General features: G+C 46.5%; 2 protein-coding genes across 3 annotated transcripts in view; one reads left to right on the forward strand and one right to left on the reverse strand.

Moving 5' to 3' along the window:
• The window catches only part of MAPK15 (mitogen-activated protein kinase 15), a 37,646-nt gene extending 34,992 nt beyond the window's left edge, over positions 1-2,654 (forward strand). Inside the window, exons 13-14 of one of the 2 annotated variants that reach the window (XM_019553751.1) lie at positions 1,162-1,249; positions 1,594-1,712. In XM_019553751.1, the coding sequence (XP_019409296.1) occupies positions 1,162-1,249; positions 1,594-1,622 (117 nt within the window). In that variant the 3' untranslated portion in view covers positions 1,623-1,712. Of the gene's footprint in view, positions 1-1,090; positions 1,250-1,593 lie in introns of both variants that reach the window. The other variant, XM_019553746.1, reaches the window with a different exon arrangement.
• Positions 2,655-7,452: 4,798 nt separating this feature from the next.
• Positions 7,453-16,013, reverse strand: FAM83H (family with sequence similarity 83 member H). The gene is made up of 4 exons (XM_019553760.1): positions 15,523-16,013; positions 13,789-13,953; positions 13,342-13,466; positions 7,453-10,988 (listed from the first exon to the last, which is right to left on the reverse strand). Exons 1-4 carry the CDS (start codon positions 15,970-15,972, stop codon positions 8,360-8,362), a joined length of 3,369 nt encoding a protein of 1,122 aa, XP_019409305.1. The 5' UTR covers positions 15,973-16,013; the 3' UTR covers positions 7,453-8,359.
• Positions 16,014-16,259: the final 246 nt, after the last annotated feature.

The following is a 16,259-nucleotide window of genomic DNA, read 5'->3' on the forward strand; positions in this document are numbered from 1 at the left end:
GGGCTGTGGTCATGGAAGCCAAAGCCTTCCCGATGACACCAGCTCCGCAGTCTTTGGTTCACTGCGTGGATCCTCCTCTCCCTCCTCAGCCCGAGACTGGGAGGATCAATGAAAAACATGGATTTTGGGGGTTTTATGAGAGAATTTGTGATTTTATATCAAGGAAAAACAGGATCCCTGGTGATCACCCATCTATCCTGTTTTCCTGGGCTGAGGAAGGGGTGATGGGAGGGGGAAATGGTCCCCACTCACCCCCCACCCTGGCCAGGCATAGTCCAGCTTGGGATCCAGAGCTGCGTGGAGGGGGACTATTTTCCCTGCCCACCAGAGAGGTGGCATGGCTGGGTGATCAGCCTGCCCCCCAGCTCCAGGAGAGGGAGAGGCCCCACTGGGGGCTCCTTCCCTCTTCCCCGTGCTAGGAAGACCCTGGCTAGGGGTCCGGTGGGGGAGGTTCCCCCATGCCTTCTCCTCAGCTGGGTGGAGGCTGGAAACGGGGGTGTGGATGGGGGAATGCCCATCTCCCTGCTCTCTGCAGAGGCTAGCAGGAATGATCTAACATGCCCCAGCTCCTGGCATGGGCTACTGCAGGGGTCTGGCTGTCTTTCTGGTTTGAAAAGTGAATGTCAATTCACTTTCTTATCAGTTCAATCTAGGCAGTTTACAGAAACCTGCAAACACTGATTTGATTCAGTCTCAGGCTGTTTGCTTGTCTGTACTTAGCCCTAAAAGACTTCTGGGCACTTAAGGCCCCTGGTAAATCTTCCCTCTGTCTCAGTATAGGTGAGTTTTCACAAGGTTCATTGTCAGAGCTATGAGAGTTTGAACTGAAGCACACAGCTTCTGGAAGGTTAATCCCTGCATAGTCCTTTGCCCCAGGGCAGGAAGGATTGTCTACCTGAGAAAGGAATTTAAATGGCAACAGTGGGCCCAGACTATGTTCTTCCTCCAGAAATCCTGTCCAACCAGAAAATCCACTTGCCTATGCTAACATAATAGCTTCTTTCTAAGACTGTTGACCCTCTTCTCAGGCCCAGACAGCTGATTGTGGCTGTCACTGCTGAGCCTGGGCACTGAAATCCTTCTCCTGCAGGGTCAAGAGCTGAGCGGTCTTGATGCTCAAGGTCGCTCCGTGTCCAACCCAAAATCGTTTTCGCTATCTAGACAAGCAAAGGAGGCGGCTATCCACAACAGCCTAATGAGGAAGGATACTCCTGCAATAGTGGGTGTGACAGCAACCAGTGCCAGACTGGTGAGTATAGGCAACTGCCTTTCACTGTTCATGTATCAGGAGCATAAAACATCAGCTGCATCTTTGAATCTGGGCTTTTGCCTGCTTTATGGGATTCCAGTTTGTCTCTTCATGTTTTATATCAGCCCAGGTGCATGCTTTCCTGCAGCCCCCTCGCTCTTCCCATTTAACCTTCCAGAACAGTCTTACTCTAAGTCCCTTGTCCCTTTGGATTTGTTCTGCTGCTCCTGTTTACAGCCAAGATCTATCCCACACCCCAGTCCATCCGTTTTCACTCCCCTTGTGTCCATAACAGACTGCTGATGAGTGTTTCTGACTTGTCTTGGTTTTTCTTTGTCGCACAGAATTTAAGGAGCCCTCCATTTCAGACTAAGGATGCTCACCCTTTTCTGAAGTCCAGCAAAAAGATGTTCCAGATCACAGCAAATATGGGAGCTGCTGGAGATCCCAAGGCATCGATGGGCAGTTACTCCCAGTCCTATGGAACAATATGTAAATCTGCGCTCCACAGTCTTCCAATACTAAATGTACAACAGCACTGAGTATGCAGCAGCACTGACCAGGTGGGCTACATTCTATTTTGCCCATCCATGGCCTGTAAAGAACAAAGCACTGGGGTACAGTTCCCCATACTGCCAGTTGGCAGGCCCATCCAGTGTGAGAGAAGAGCTGCACTTACCATATGGAAAACCACAACACTTCTCATGATTAAGGCAGAAGTTACAATGTGGTGTCACTCCAGTTTCTATCTGAAACCTGTGCTGACAGCTGAGAATGCCAGTCAGGTGCTGCAACATCATTTGCTCCCACACAACACTGTTGGCACAGTTAATTTTATGTACTCCTTGTACAGTATCTCAAATCATTACAGAAAGCTGCTTTGTTCTGCTGCTCGACTGTTGTCACAGATCTCAGGTTGTTCTTTCCATCTTTACCAGGTTCAATCTACTTGTATGCACCAAATCCAGGTTTTGAAGAAGAACAGGTAATTGGCAACAGGCCATTCTGTGAAGCCCAAGAGGTTTCAAATTACAATGGATAATCTTGAACATCCTTTACCATATGTTCCCACGAAGTCCTATGTGGCCCTTTCAGGACACAGAAGTAGTAATTAGAGCCCTCTTTTGCGCTAATCAGACAGAAATTATCTTCTTTACATTTTTTTCTCCAATGTATTTAATACCAGAGCTATCATATATTCTTCTGTTATTGTAATAAATTGCTTACAATTCACTGCAGAAAGTTCCTTCCTTTTTATGGCATGTTGTTTGCTATGTAAGGTAGCAAATGATAGAATATCGCTTTCTATGTCTAATAATTAAATGTGTTTTTCTTTTCCTCTCACAACGTAATACTCTGTGAAATCCCATTGTTTTGGAGCAACTATAGTTCCGAAAGACTTTACGAAGCTCCAACATGTTAATGTAACCCGGGACTTAGTAAGTGTAAAAAAATTGTATAATTAATAGCATATCTCCAACAGCATTTTCACTGTACAAAACAAAGGAGCCACAGTTAGGATTGATGGGTGGGTAAAGTGATGAAGAGAGATGTGAATGTGTCAGTGAGCTACTGAATTGATCACTTTGTTGTTCACATCCAGACTTTTTAATGTATAGCTTTGATGCAGAAAGTACTTGCCTACTATAATAGCAAATAACCCAGATGTTTGTACACATATATAAAAAAGATCTTGGACCAGAACATAATCTGATGCGACTCAGTGTGGCACTGTTGAAAAGACACTGATTCATACTACTTGAGAATCTAGCCTGTATATATTTTATTGCATCTTTAGCCCCTTCCATTTTGCTTTTTTACCCACACTCTGAAACATTCTGGAGAAGCAGTTCTTTTTGTAAGACATACTGCATAATGTGAGATAAGGCTTCCTGAGTTCTATGATTTTTATTTTCTCAAATATAAACATTCCATCCTCAAGATGCTATATGAGATGTTTTTGTTTTCTGTTTCAGAATAGAAAGGGGCGATAGAAAATAAATCAGATAATCTGGGCAGGACACCCTTTCTTTTTGCCAAGTTCCTGTATCATTGATATCACCTGTCATAAAAATGGCTTCCATTTCACAAAAAGCATTCAGATTCCCATCATGTTTTTCATGTAGTATCATAGATTTGGAAGGGACCTCAAGGATCATTTAGTCCAACCTCCTGCATAGGTACAAGATTCACTGTTCCTGTGCCATCCCAGGGAGATGCATATCCAGCTTTTCTTTAAAAAAACTCAAAAGAAAGATTCCCCAACTTTTCTCTGGCCAGCATTTCTGCATGGTTCTGACATTTAAGATTCAGTCAAAATGTGCTTTGCTGCATTTTAAACCCACTGCCTAATGCCCTGCCTTACATGGCACAGGAGACCAATGTTTTACGTTTTTGGGCATCCTCTGAAAATATTTTGAAACTGCTCGTAATGCCTCCCACTCCTCCCCTCCCCTTCTTTTTTTTTTTTTTCCCTAAATATACTGCAGTTCTGTGGCCCCTTCATCATCCTTGTGGCTTACCTTTGGAACATCACTTCTTTGTCTATATTGGTTGCAAAATGCTGTGCCCAGAATTGGACTCAGCACTGAGTAGAGAGATGCTCTCTCCTATGTCTTTCCTGCAATGCTTGTTAATGGAAGCCAAAGTTGCATTTGATTTTCTTGAAACAGCATTATATCACTGAAGTGTGTTGAGTCTGTGATCCCTTATAAATCTCCAAGTCCTTCTGGACAGTGCTACTGCCAGCCTAGTTATTTCTCCTCCTGTATTTTGGTTTCTTTTCCCTATATGTAGCTCCTTACATTTGTCTGTTGAACTGTATGTTGCTGTTGATAGCCCACTTCTCCAGTTTTAAGATCCCTTTGAATCTGAACCCTGTCCTTTAAATTGTACCTCCTCCTAGGTTTGTCTCTGCAAATGTCAGCAGTATGCTCCCTATCCCTGCATCCAAGGCTTTACCAAAACTGGTAGACAGCACTGGATCCAGAACCAGACCCCTTTGGACCTTTACTTGAGACATCCTGCCAGTCTTGCATCAGGTCATTTATAGGTGGTGGCTGTTTGTGAATGCAATCAATTTGGTGTATAAAATCTGACTCTAGCATTGTTCTTTAGTAAGTTAATGTTTTATTTAATGCTCCACAATATACAGAACTGCTTGGATAGAATCCTTTTTAATATACAACAGTAGCACAGAAAATGTACAAGAGAAGGGTTGTGGCTCCACACAGAAACAAGACTGTTTTGCTGTGCAAACTCTTATGCCAGCAGTTCCCTAGTAGTATTTGCAGCATAAACTTATTACAGAGCCTGAGGGGCTTGTTTATTTCTAGGCAGCTCCTCACCATCTAGGTGCTTCTGTTTTGGGGGGGCTTATGTGTGTCTGGGTTGAACTGTTCACATGAAAAATTGTATATTGTCTTGCTAATTGGCAATAATTCTGTCCTAAATGTTGAAGTCTCCAACATAACCTGTTCTGCAAATTGGAGAACTGTGCCTCTCAGAGCTTTATATTACCAGGCTTCCTCCAAGCAAGAAACCAGCCAACATTTGTCACTGAAAAGTTATTTGATTTAGACAGAGCCCACTACTATGGGAGCACTTGCTGTGCACCAGTCCTTGAAAGGAGGCAGTAACACTCACTTGAAGGTATCCCCTGCTGTTGTTCTCATGCTGTCAGTCTCTGGTGTTATCAGTAGTGGTTGTGGATGTGCCAGCAATGTGGCTTTACCACCTCATATCTGGGGTGGTTTGGAGGGCATGGTCCCCACAGCTGCTGGCATTCAGCTTGCTCCATGCCTTTCCTGTTGTCTATACATCCAAATTAGGTTTGCTGAACTTAGAGCTGCAACACCTGTGAGTGATCATGGACGGCGCATCAACTTGTACCAGCCTTGCTGGAGTCCACAGGAAAACTCAGAAGACTTGTTCCCTCTCATTCCCAACTTAGGCAGCAGATGGAACGTGAGAAGGAGTGCATGATTAGAGAGATTTCTGGCTGGGACTGAAAAGACTCTTCCTCACATAGAGGATATAAGAGGAAAAGGGAGGTGTCTAAGGGATGGTCTGCCTCCTCCTTGAGGACTGTTTGATTGTTGCCTCATTGACTGGACCCTGGATATAGCTGTAAGAGGCTATTTTGTCTTGTGTTGCTGTTAGTTTTTACTGAACCTAGGACCTTGTTTGCTGTTTGGTAAACCAAGGATCAGCTGCAGTGTTTTAGGTGCCTGCCCTGACATCTTCTGATTCTACTTCAGAAACAGAACAGGTTAAGGCAGCTGCTTGCATTAAGAGGCCAGCCTAGAGTATAGGTGATGGGAGAGAGCCATAATACAATGAGGACTGGGACTTCTGACAGTCAGCACGTGGAAGGGGGCAGGTGGCCAACATGGGTAAAGCCCGTTCATCTTCCCTAGTCCAGTGGTGCTCAACCTTCCAGCCCTGTGGGCTGGATGAATAGTGCAAGGATCATCCATGGGTCAGATTCAGCTGCAGTGACTCCATGTACTAGCCCTACTCCATGGGCCATATCTGGCCCAACCTGGTCTAGCATGTTTGACCCATGTCATCTGGCGCACAGGGCTCCCCGCAGGTCTGGAAATTTGACAGTGAGAGAGCAGTGGCAGCATTAATTACCATGACTGTAGCACTTAATGCTGCCATCACTCCCCTGCTGCCAAATTTCCAGATGCGTAGAGAGCCCCACAAGCCAGATGACAGTCCTGCAAGCTGGATCTGGTATGGGCTGGGTTGAGCACAACTGGCCCAATCTCAAATGGATTAGGTATGCTTTCATAGAATCATAAAAGTCGGGTCCAAAGGGACCTTGTAGATCTTCAAGTCCGACCCCCTGTCTGGGCAGGAGAAAAAAAACTGGGCTCAAATGATCCCAGGTAGGTAGGCATCAAGTCTCTTAAAGATCCCCAGGGTAGGAGCCAGCACCTCTTCCCTTGGAAGTTGGTTCCAGATCGTAGCCGCCCTGACCGTGAAATAGTTCTTGCGGATGTCTAATCTAAACCTACTCTCCAACAACTTGTAACCATTATTCCTCGTTATGCCAGGGGGCACTAGGGGAAACAAGGTCTCTCTCAAACCCTTCTGGTCCCCCCTAGTGAGTTTATAGATGGTCACCAGGTCCCCCCTCAGCCTTTGCTTGTGAAGGCTGAACAGGTTCAGGTCCTGCAGTCTCTCATTGTAGGGTCTGCCCTGTTGTCCCCGGATCATGCCTTGTGACCCAGGGGTCCTTCCTTGTCAGTAGATTCACCTTCTGTGGATTTGAGCTTGCTATGATTTCTTATCTGTTCCATTTTTAATTAATCAAGTAAGTCTGTTTACAGCATAAATAAATATGTGAAATCAGCTATAAGTCCCAGTACAGAGACTGCTACAGCTGCTGTGGCAAGTCTAAGGGGGGCAGCCCTTAAGTTAATCATCTTAGCCCTGAAGAAAACAGATCCAAGGTAGCAAACCTTAAGTACGGCAGGTTTTTTACACCCCCCCACCAAATAATTCAATATCACAGTGTGAATTGTACAGCCTAGCCTAGGCTCTTTGGGCGCAGACGGAAGTGCAGCTCCCCGCTGTAGCTGAGAAGGCTTTGTGCTGAGTTAACAATTCACCAGACCAAGCAGAAGTTCACTGCTGGGTCCAAAGGAGAGGGGACTCTAGCTGAGTTGCAGCCTGCGCTAGTTTCCCTTAGCGAGGGTCCCTGCCAGCCCTGGATGTTTGGAAAATGAGGTGGGGGGGGTGGAAGGGAGCAGAGGGAGCTCTTTCTAGGGATCCCCAGCCAGCACTGGATGGTGGGGGTGAACTGGAGCTCCCCTGCCTCAGAGGGCTCCAATACACTCACCCAACCCTCTAGTGGGGGCTGAAAACCCCCCAAACCAAACTCCCTCTGCAACCTTTCCCCTCTCTCCCATTCTGAAAACACTGGCAGGTGGGGGGACAGCGCAGACACAAGTTGCATACGATATTCTGTTTTAAAATGTCTTCATCTGACCCCGTCATGCAGTGAAGGTTCAGATTGTCACCTGGTCAGCCATTTTTAATTAGTCTTCAGCCATACACTTATGTTTGGTCATGGCTATAGACCAGTTTCTGTGGCTGTTCAGGTGAAAATTGTCACTTCTGTCTGCGCCCCTCAAAAAGTTGCATAGTCAGCCTTGGTACTAAACACCAGAAAGAAATATATGAGAAATAAACCATTTCTGAGCTTACAAAAAGGATAATTTTACAATAAAGCTCAGTGTTTCCCTTCTTTTCTCTGAACCCTATCTCCCTTCCTAGCTCAGTGAGGGACCTGTGAGCACTTGAAATGGCTTATCCTCTGCTACAAACACCTCCCTGAGTGAAGACACCTGTTTGTGGAGGCACTGTCTCAAGAAAGCTTCTGTTTGGTGAAGTCTGCATTGTACAAGCATAATTCAGCTACCCACTAGCTCAGCTTATCTACACTGCAGTCTTGGATATACTTTCTATGCCCATGTATCCTGTCAATTCCCTCACTTGCTGCCTTCCAGGTGCCTGCTCAGGCTGCTCCTGTAACATGTAAGTGCATTTCCTATTACAGTTAAAAAAATAAAATGCTAAATACAAAAAACGTACACATGCTGATGGTCAGGGCCATCGCCACAGGTAGAGGCACAGAGTTTACAGAAAGGTCTTTATCTTGGGAGCTTTCAAAAACCTCTTCCTGGCACTAGAGAAAATGGACCTGAACTTGAGAAACAGCTGAAAAATCAGCATTGCTCTTTCAGTGAGAAGCACAGATTTCCTAGCTCAGGGCAGAGTTTTGAATCGGTATTTTTCCCCTCCCTGAGAGCAGGAAGTTCCCTGAGTGGATCATACAGACTCTATTTTATCTTTTTCTCTTCTTACAATCAGGTAATTTATTTGTTTTTAAATTAGCATTGTATTGCATTGATTACCCTGCACCCTGTGACTTTGTGGTGCAGGTCATGCTGCAGGAGTAGAGTGCTGTGTGTATTCCTACTTATCCTCAAAGGGGTATTCCATGCATTGCTGGTGTCCATCTTAGCAGTATAACCTCCTCTCCCTCTGACATGTGGTTATGGCCCCAGCAGCTGGAATTAGGCAGCATTTCTAAGGTCACTTTTTGGTTTTGAAGGTTCCCAAGAGTTTGGGCATGAATTTTCCCATTTTCTTGTCTTTCGCATCTGTGTCGTATTCCTCTTCACTGTGACTTGTTTGATCTTCCTTCTTGCAGAAGACCTCAAACCTACTATAGACTCGTTTCTCCTTCCGCATACTCTCCATTTTTTTCAGAAGGGTGTCACTGTCCTCTGATGGTTGCCTCTGAAGATTCCGCCTGTGGCTGCTAAAACTCTCTGATCTGTTTATGTTGCAACTTTTCTCTTTCTCACCTTTGCTCTCCAAGCTGGTAGTGGACTTGGAAAGATCAGGGTTACTGGTAGATGGTAGTTGCCTGGCTAGTTCAGCTCTGTTCTTTTGACTATTGGCAGAAATTTGCTCCAAAATTACCTTGGTGTCATCACGGAGGTTGCTGCTATATAGGGCATTAGCTGTGGATGAAGCAAACCTGGTCTGAGGAACTTGGTTGCTTTTGGGGGCAACTGTTGTGAACTTCTGAGATTTCTCTTCCTCCATCATGTCTTGGCTAACCCCCTGAGAAGTTCGTTTGAAGGTCATGTTCTGTTTGTCAGGCTTCCCACTCTCAGGAATAGTTTCTTCTTCTGATTTCTTTTCATTTTTTGGGTGCAGGAACTGTTTCAGCCTTAGCGACCCTTTCCTTAAGAACTCTATTGGATTTGGCTCCTGTTTCGAGCCTTCTTCCTCAGACATATTGAGAGAGCTCTCAGATCCATGTTTCTTGGATAAACTCTCAACGGTTGATGTGCTTATCCTTGCCTGTGATTTCTTTAGTTCTGCATTCATTAGTTTCTGGGTGTCCTCTTGGAGCATCCGCTTTTCCTTCTTCTCTGGAAGAGCAAGTTTCTGAGTGTCTCCTACAAATAAAAGGCTCTCCTTCTTTGGAAGAGCAGGTTTATTCTCTACGGAGCAGAACCGAGAAGCCAGATTGTTCTCTTTATTTCTAATATGTACTATGGGATCTTTGCTTAATGTTTCAAGCAGCCTGGTGGCTGATGGAGCCATGCCAAACTGCTTCTCAGCATCTGTGTGCATTTTATAAGTAGCACATGCTTCTTTTGTGTCTACCATCCTGCTCTCCAAGATCTTGTATTGCAAGGATTTTGTACATTTCTTCTCTGCATTCTGTGATTCTTCCTGGAGAAAACTGGAAACAGCTTTGGTGTGGCTGACTGTATCTTTGCCCCCTGTTTTGCATTTTTCCAAGAGCTCTGCCACTTTAGCAGAAGTGGTTGTCTTTATTGTTTCATTGTCTCTTATTGTTTCACTGGACATTTGCTCCTTTTGGATCATCTGAACCTTCTCTGCTGTGTTCTGTGGCTCTAACTTGGCAGCACTAAAAATCAAAGAGGACCTGAGTCTTGAGGTTCTCTGGATTATCGGATTTATCCTGGACCTGAAGGAATCCTGTTTTGCAAGGGAGGCATCCTCACCTGCCTTGTCAGCACCTGGAGATTCTTTAGCACTGTTGAGTGCCAGTGACTTGCTAAATGGCAGGGGGGTCTTGAAGGCTGGGAACAGGTCACTGGTGAACTTTGGGATGGGCTCCCCTAGGACATCGTTATAGGCCTCAGATTCCATTGGCATTGGGAGACCTTCTTCTCCTGGCTCAGACTGGTACCCACTCAGGTAGGAAGAAATCCTCCAGTTGCGCAGACCAGTTCTATTTTCCTGGACTTTCTTGTCCTTATCTGGATCCTGGTCTTTGTCTTGTAAAAACAAGCGTTGTTCCAGGCTGTATTTCTGTGTGGGTGATGTCTGGCACATAAATTTCTGCCCTATGTTTTGCCTCCTTAGAGCCATTGCTCCCAGTGGGCCATTGCCTGCACGGTTCATGTGGTCTGAGCCATGCTTCACTTCCCTGGAAGAGTTTGAGGGTACATAATCCAACCGCAAGGGGAAGCCCTCATGTGGGAGATTGGATTCAAGTTCAGGGTATCTGGGGCCCTCACCATAGTCCTCCAGCTCATTGAACCCTGTCCTGCCGCCTCGGATTCTCTCAAAGAGCCCTTGAGGCCTCCCAGCAGCATGGGGATGTTCAAACTGATCCTGGTAGAACTGGTCCTTCTGAAAATGGCTGGACTGGATTTTAAAGTCATCCAAGTTGTTCATAAACATCTGCCTGGAAAACTGCCTCAAGGAGGAAAAGTTTTCAAATGTTCCTTCAGCAAAGCTGTGCCTCTTGAAGGAATCCAGCTCCAGCTGCTTGGCACGGAGGAGCCCCCGGCCTGGATCCACCTGAGAGTTCTCCATTTCCACCTTTTTATACATGCGCATGGCAGACCCTTCCATGGTGTGGCGCATCAGGTCATCCCGCCTGAAATTGGACAGGAAGAATCTGTCTTGATCCACTCTGTCCATGAAGGAAGGCAAGAAATTGTCCTCCCTTGGGAACAGCTGGGGTGGGTTGTTTGGAAAGAAGGGTGAATTGTTTCCAAAGGGAGCAATAGGAAATGAATTCTCTGCCTTCACCAACACATTGGCTGGAGGAATGAGGGGTTCTGACTGTGCAAAGAGGATGCGGAATTCTTCGTCGAAGCTGGACACCAGCTCCCCCTGGAAGATGTGTGCAATGCTCCTGTGAATCTTCTCAAAGGACCACATGAAGCTGCAATAAGAAATGAGAACGAGAAAGGTTAGCACCTGGAGTGTCACTTCATGGGTACCATGTCCACTGTGCATTGACTGGCCAACCTTCTACTGGCACCAGGTACCACTGGCAGACTTCTACTAGATACAGGCATTCCCAGACCTAATAATTATTGATTTTATGGGGCATTAGAAGCACAGGAGATTCTACAGACCAGTATAGGAGCCAGACCCAGAGGTAAAGGGCTCATGTTCTAATTTGAGACATATAACATAGCTACTGATAACAAGAGACCAGAGGAAAACAGGGAGAAAGGGAGATAACTGCATAAGCATATTTTCCCGTTACTTGAAATTTGTGATGAATTATTTTTGTTTTATCATATAAAATATGTTTAAAGCTAATTTCATTATTCCTTTCTCAGTAATGTATTCACCCAAAGCTTGGGCACAGAGGTGAGGGTGGGCCTGCAAGGAAGAGACCCCATTTTTCACAAATATTGTCTTGCTACTCCCACCAGAGCCTGCACTTGTCTGCAGAGGGAAATTCAGGAAAATCATCTTTTAAAGTGGCTTAGTCAAGCTACATTAAACCTCTGGGTAGATGTTCTCAGCCAAAAGTAAAGGGGTCTTAATTCAGCTTAGTTTTATCTGCTTTGGAAATTAATCAATATTGTTTGAACTCTGAAGTGAGTGTGTTTTAATGTGGTTTAACTCATCAACTTTGAATTAACATATTTAATTAATTTAGAATGATTTTTTTCCCTGAGTGTCCTGTGTAGATGAGCCTTTACTACAGCCAGGTCCCTGCTGATGTATTTCACATCAGGAAGTGATTAGGAGATAGAAATATGCCTACTAGCAAAGATTGGAACTCAGGCCTCCCTATACTGGGTGAATTCCTCACCACTGAACTACAGAGCCAGGCCCCCTTGTTTTTGCTTTCCTTCTGGCCCCAGATAGGGTTTTTTTACAGACTGGTGACTGGGGCTGTGGTGTGGATGTGAATTCAGGGGTGAGAGCACTGGACGACTCATCCCTGGACAAGTGATTTATCTCTCAGGCTTTTGTGCAGAAAGTGGTCTCAAGGGTATGTGCATCTAGGATTCAGGCAATCCTGTCTCAGTGGTGGTGGTTCCAGGCTCTGAATCTCAGTTTCATATAGGTGTCTAAATGCTGCCCAGGCCCAGGAAAGAGGAGTGGAATTTCCACTTTTCTCTTGCTATGGGCTGGCTTAGGCACTGACCTCCCCAGAACTCAGCACATGTAGTGTTGTGGACACCAGCCCCAGGCACAAGAGTCTCCCCATTTAAGCACAGGGAGTTAACATAGGTGCCCTTCATGGTTGTGTCAGTTCTGTATCCAGAGCTGGAAACCTAACTTTTAGGTAAGTGAAAGCTCAGGGTTGCCAAGCCCAATCTCTTCTTTTGGATTTGGGCCTGAAAGACTTTGGCTTGTTTAAATGAGTGAAACAAAGATTGAAGGGATGTGATTGGTGTCCAAACTCATCACTGCAATAAGCACCAGGGAAGAATGATGCTGGCATTGGAACAAACGGGTACATACACGCATTGAGTAAATTTGGGCTGAAAATTAAAAGAAAGTTTGTAACCATCAAGACAGTGAGGTTCTGGATCAGCCTTTAGACAGGAGTCATGGGGACAGGAAACCTGGTGAGGTCTAAGATGAAGTTTAGTGAGGTTGTACCTGGTGAGTTCTAAGATGAAGTTTAATGAGGTTGTAAGTGGGATCACAAAATGCAGCTCCTGTCAGAATGAGGAGCTGCTGGTGGAGGAGGACCCTTCCAGTACCAGTTTTCCCATCTGCACTCAAGCACTGACCACTATCCCAGAGTTGTTCCTATGCTAGTCATACACATTGTTCTTCACATCCTACTTTTTCATGCACAACCTTTTTAGCTACTTAAACTGTTTTGTGACAGCACTTCTAAGACAGGTTTAGCAACAAGCCAAAAATCAATTATAATTTGACTCTGTCTCATTACTGGTTTCTCTCAGAGCACAGCCGTTGAGGTGACAGCCTGGGCTTATTAGAGCTAGGCACTTTCTAGACTGTCATTGGCAAACCCGGTGTCTGCAATGCCTCTGGGTTCTGAAGCGAACTGTAGCAGCTACCAACCTTCATTCAGACATGGTTAAGTCCTGGATGTGAAAGATGCTCACTGGTAGTTTTCTGTACAGCTGCTCTAGCTACAGAACTGCCTGTCTTCCCCTGGAACTGCTGCTGTGCTCCATAGGGCTGTGCAGTTCTGTTGCTGCTGTGTTTGAAGCTGACATTGCAAGAACCCACCCCTCCTACCAGCCTTTTCCCTTGAGGAAGAGGGGGCACATGGGTCCACAGCTGCTCCTCACCTGTAGTTACCGCTCAGCACCACCATGCAGTCCACCAGCAGGAACTTCTCTTTCAAGTGGCCTTGGAACGACATCCCTGTGCGGCAGTAATATGTGGGACCAGCCACTGTCCGTACCCGCAGGAACTGCAAGCCAGCAGAGACGAGATTGAGCCACCCCAGGCAGCAGCTACCCCCTGTTCCCTTCAGCTCCCCTGCCTCCCATAACATCAGCACTAGTTTTCCATCCAACTGCCTTCTGTCCAGCTGGCGTATCTCACTGTGCTTCCAGCCAGGCCAACTCCAGCCCTCACTGCCACCCTAGTGCTGGGCCATTTCTCCCCTCTTGTCCAGATTCCCCTCAGCCTTGCAGCAGAAACACTGCGCCCTCCTCCTCAGCTTTTTATATAACACCAGACCACACAGTGTGCCAGCACCAATCCTTTCTTGCATCCCCTCTTATGCTCACATCCACATAGTTCAGGTTGACTTTGCACTTAGCAGCTGCATCCAAGAAGAGTTGAGAGTTCATTTCATCCAGCAGAATATAAACAGGGACCCTGCGAGCAGCAGCATCCAGCACTTCACCCAGCAGATCCACATCCGTAAAAATGTCCATTACTATAGCTACCACCTTTGGGGAAGACAAAGAGAGGGAGGAAGAGAGCAAGGGCATTACAGTTCTGTGCCTGCCTACATGTGACCTCTCACTGATGCCTGCTTAATTAAAAATCAGACAAGCACTTTTAACTGAGGGTGATTAATGTGGCGGCAAACTGCCAGGGGCAGTGCCTCCTCTTTCTGCCTTACATTCATACTGGATGCCTTTTCTGGAAGACATTCTTTAGTTGAAGCTGCTCCATACGTTTCCCCTTCCTTCTCAAGACCAGACAGGTTCATTTCATCAGTCCAAACTCTTGCACATCACAGGCAGTTTCACTGCAGCAAGTTATCTCTGCAATGTCCAGGAACTTCTATTTGGCTAAGATACATCTTCCTGGAAGGCTCCCAGCCTGGATTTTAGACACAAGCCATCACCTCACCTGACACTTTGTGCCAATGGTTAAATCTTTCCCCTGCTAAAAACTGATCTTACTATTTCATCTGACTGTCTGGCTTCAGCTTCTAGTCACTGTCTCCTGTTTTTTTGTGATCAGATTCAAGAGCCTTTTAGCACCTGGTTTTTATTCCTCTGAAAGCATTTTAGGCACTGGGATGAAGTCACCTTTAATCTTTCAGATTGGCTAAACAAGCTCTTTCAGCCTCTCGCTTTAAGACCCTCTCTTTAGTCTCTGAATCATTTCTTGTGGCTTTTTTCTGTGCTGTCCCCAACACTGAAGGTGGAGACTAGAATGGGAATGCAGGACTCTAGCCCTGGCCAGTGCTGTATACAGCTATAACCTCAGCCCTCCGCTCCTCCTCTGGCTGTACACCCAGCAGCCACCTGGCTCTTTGATACAGCCTTACACTCGGAGTTCCCACTGAGTTTCTTGCCCATTCCTGAACTCTACATCTTTTCAAGTTACTGTTGCCAACACAGTGGCCCAGTATGCAGCACAGCTTGTATTTTTTCTGCTTGGGAGTGAGGAGGGTGTCTTTAATCCATTTTTGGGCTCCCTGTGTTTTAGAGCTTTGTAGGCCCCTGTCCAGCTCTAGGTGCAAGTAGAGCAGCCTCAGCACTACTTTAGCTTCTGTTTTCTTTCCCATGGTTCCACATGGGCCCTGGGGATCAGAGGACAGTGTAGTACAGTGAGCTCTGGCCACATCCAGTACACTGGTCCCTGACTCCCTCCTGGGCCAGGCACTGAAGGCAAGGCTGAAGAGGCCCTGCACCAGCTCTGTGTGTGCTGTCAGCCTCTGGACAGGAAGATTCTCAGGCAGCAATGTATCATGGATTGCCAGCGCCCGAGGTCCAATGCTTGCATTTGTGCTCCCCCGCCCAAATCCTTCTCGTAGCAATACTTAAAGTCACGTCGCATGATAAGAACTCTGAAGAGCCACCTGCCCCCACCCACCCTGTTGGTCCACCACTCTTCTCAGGGAGCTGTTTCTACCCCCTTAAATTCTCTTGAGCAGCAGAGTAGCCTACTGGGTCTGGATGTCAGTTACTGTCATAGAGATTAGCATAGCGTTGCTGCATTCCACCACCTCCTCCCTTCTCACTGCTGTAGCTCTGCTGGGGCTGAGCTCATGTCCAACTCACCTGTTGTGCTGCTCGGATCATCCTGCGGGCCTCTTCTTTGATGCTGGGATTATCTGGAGGTGGTGGCTGCACCAAGGTAGTTACCTCTGTCCCCCTGAACCCGAAGACCATTGGCCAGCCCAGATCTAGCTCAGGCACTGCAAGGTCAGAGTTCACTGGCCAGTAGGTCCCAGAAGATCCATCTGTGTCACCACTCAGTGCGGTATCTGTGCCACTACTCTCCTGGTTGGCATAGTGGGGCTTCTGAAGGTGCTGTATGATGTGGTCCACCTCTGAGCTGCAGAGGAAGTCAGGGGCTCCCTCCTCTGTCAGGAAACGCTGGTAACTTTCCTTCCCTTTCTCAGCCAGCACATCTAGTGCCAGGCGGTAATACTCCTTGTAATGAGGTGGGAGATAGTTGGGGTCCAAGGGGTTGTCCCCCTGCGAAGAACACTGGGACCGGCGAGCCATGAGGGGTAGGGGGTCCTGCAGGAAGAAAACACAGTCAGGGTTGAAGAGGCAGGGTTCACTATAAAGCCACTGCTCTCATCCCCAGCTGACAGGTCGCGCAAGAGTGTGTGTGCCATAAAGTCATAGAGAAGTGGGGTGGGAAGGGACCTCCCAGCCCAGACAATCATAATCTAAACGCTACATAAAACTACCATGAACCCTGACACAGCACAGACCTATCACTGTAACCTGCCACAGGTAAGGCAGGGGAATCAAGGCAGCCACTGTCCTGCTTCTCAAAAATGTTT

The sequence above is a fragment of the Crocodylus porosus genome, unplaced genomic scaffold (assembly GCF_001723895.1).
Source record: "Crocodylus porosus isolate Cpor-Errol unplaced genomic scaffold, CroPor_comp1, whole genome shotgun sequence".
Taxonomy (NCBI): domain Eukaryota; kingdom Metazoa; phylum Chordata; order Crocodylia; family Crocodylidae; genus Crocodylus; species Crocodylus porosus.

Excerpts from the sequence above, each read along its gene's own strand:
- FAM83H (XM_019553760.1), bottom strand. The coding sequence starts at position 15,972 with ATGGCTCGCCGGTCCCAGTGTTCTTCGCAGGGGGACAACCCCTTGGAC. Across the intron at positions 13,954-15,522 it reads TGATCCGAGCAGCACAACAG|GTGGTAGCTATAGTAATGGA; the intron begins GTGAGTTGGACA and ends TCTTCCCCAAAG. Across the intron at positions 13,467-13,788 it reads TCAACCTGAACTATGTGGAT|TTCCTGCGGGTACGGACAGT; the intron begins GTGAGCATAAGA and ends GCTGGCTTGCAG.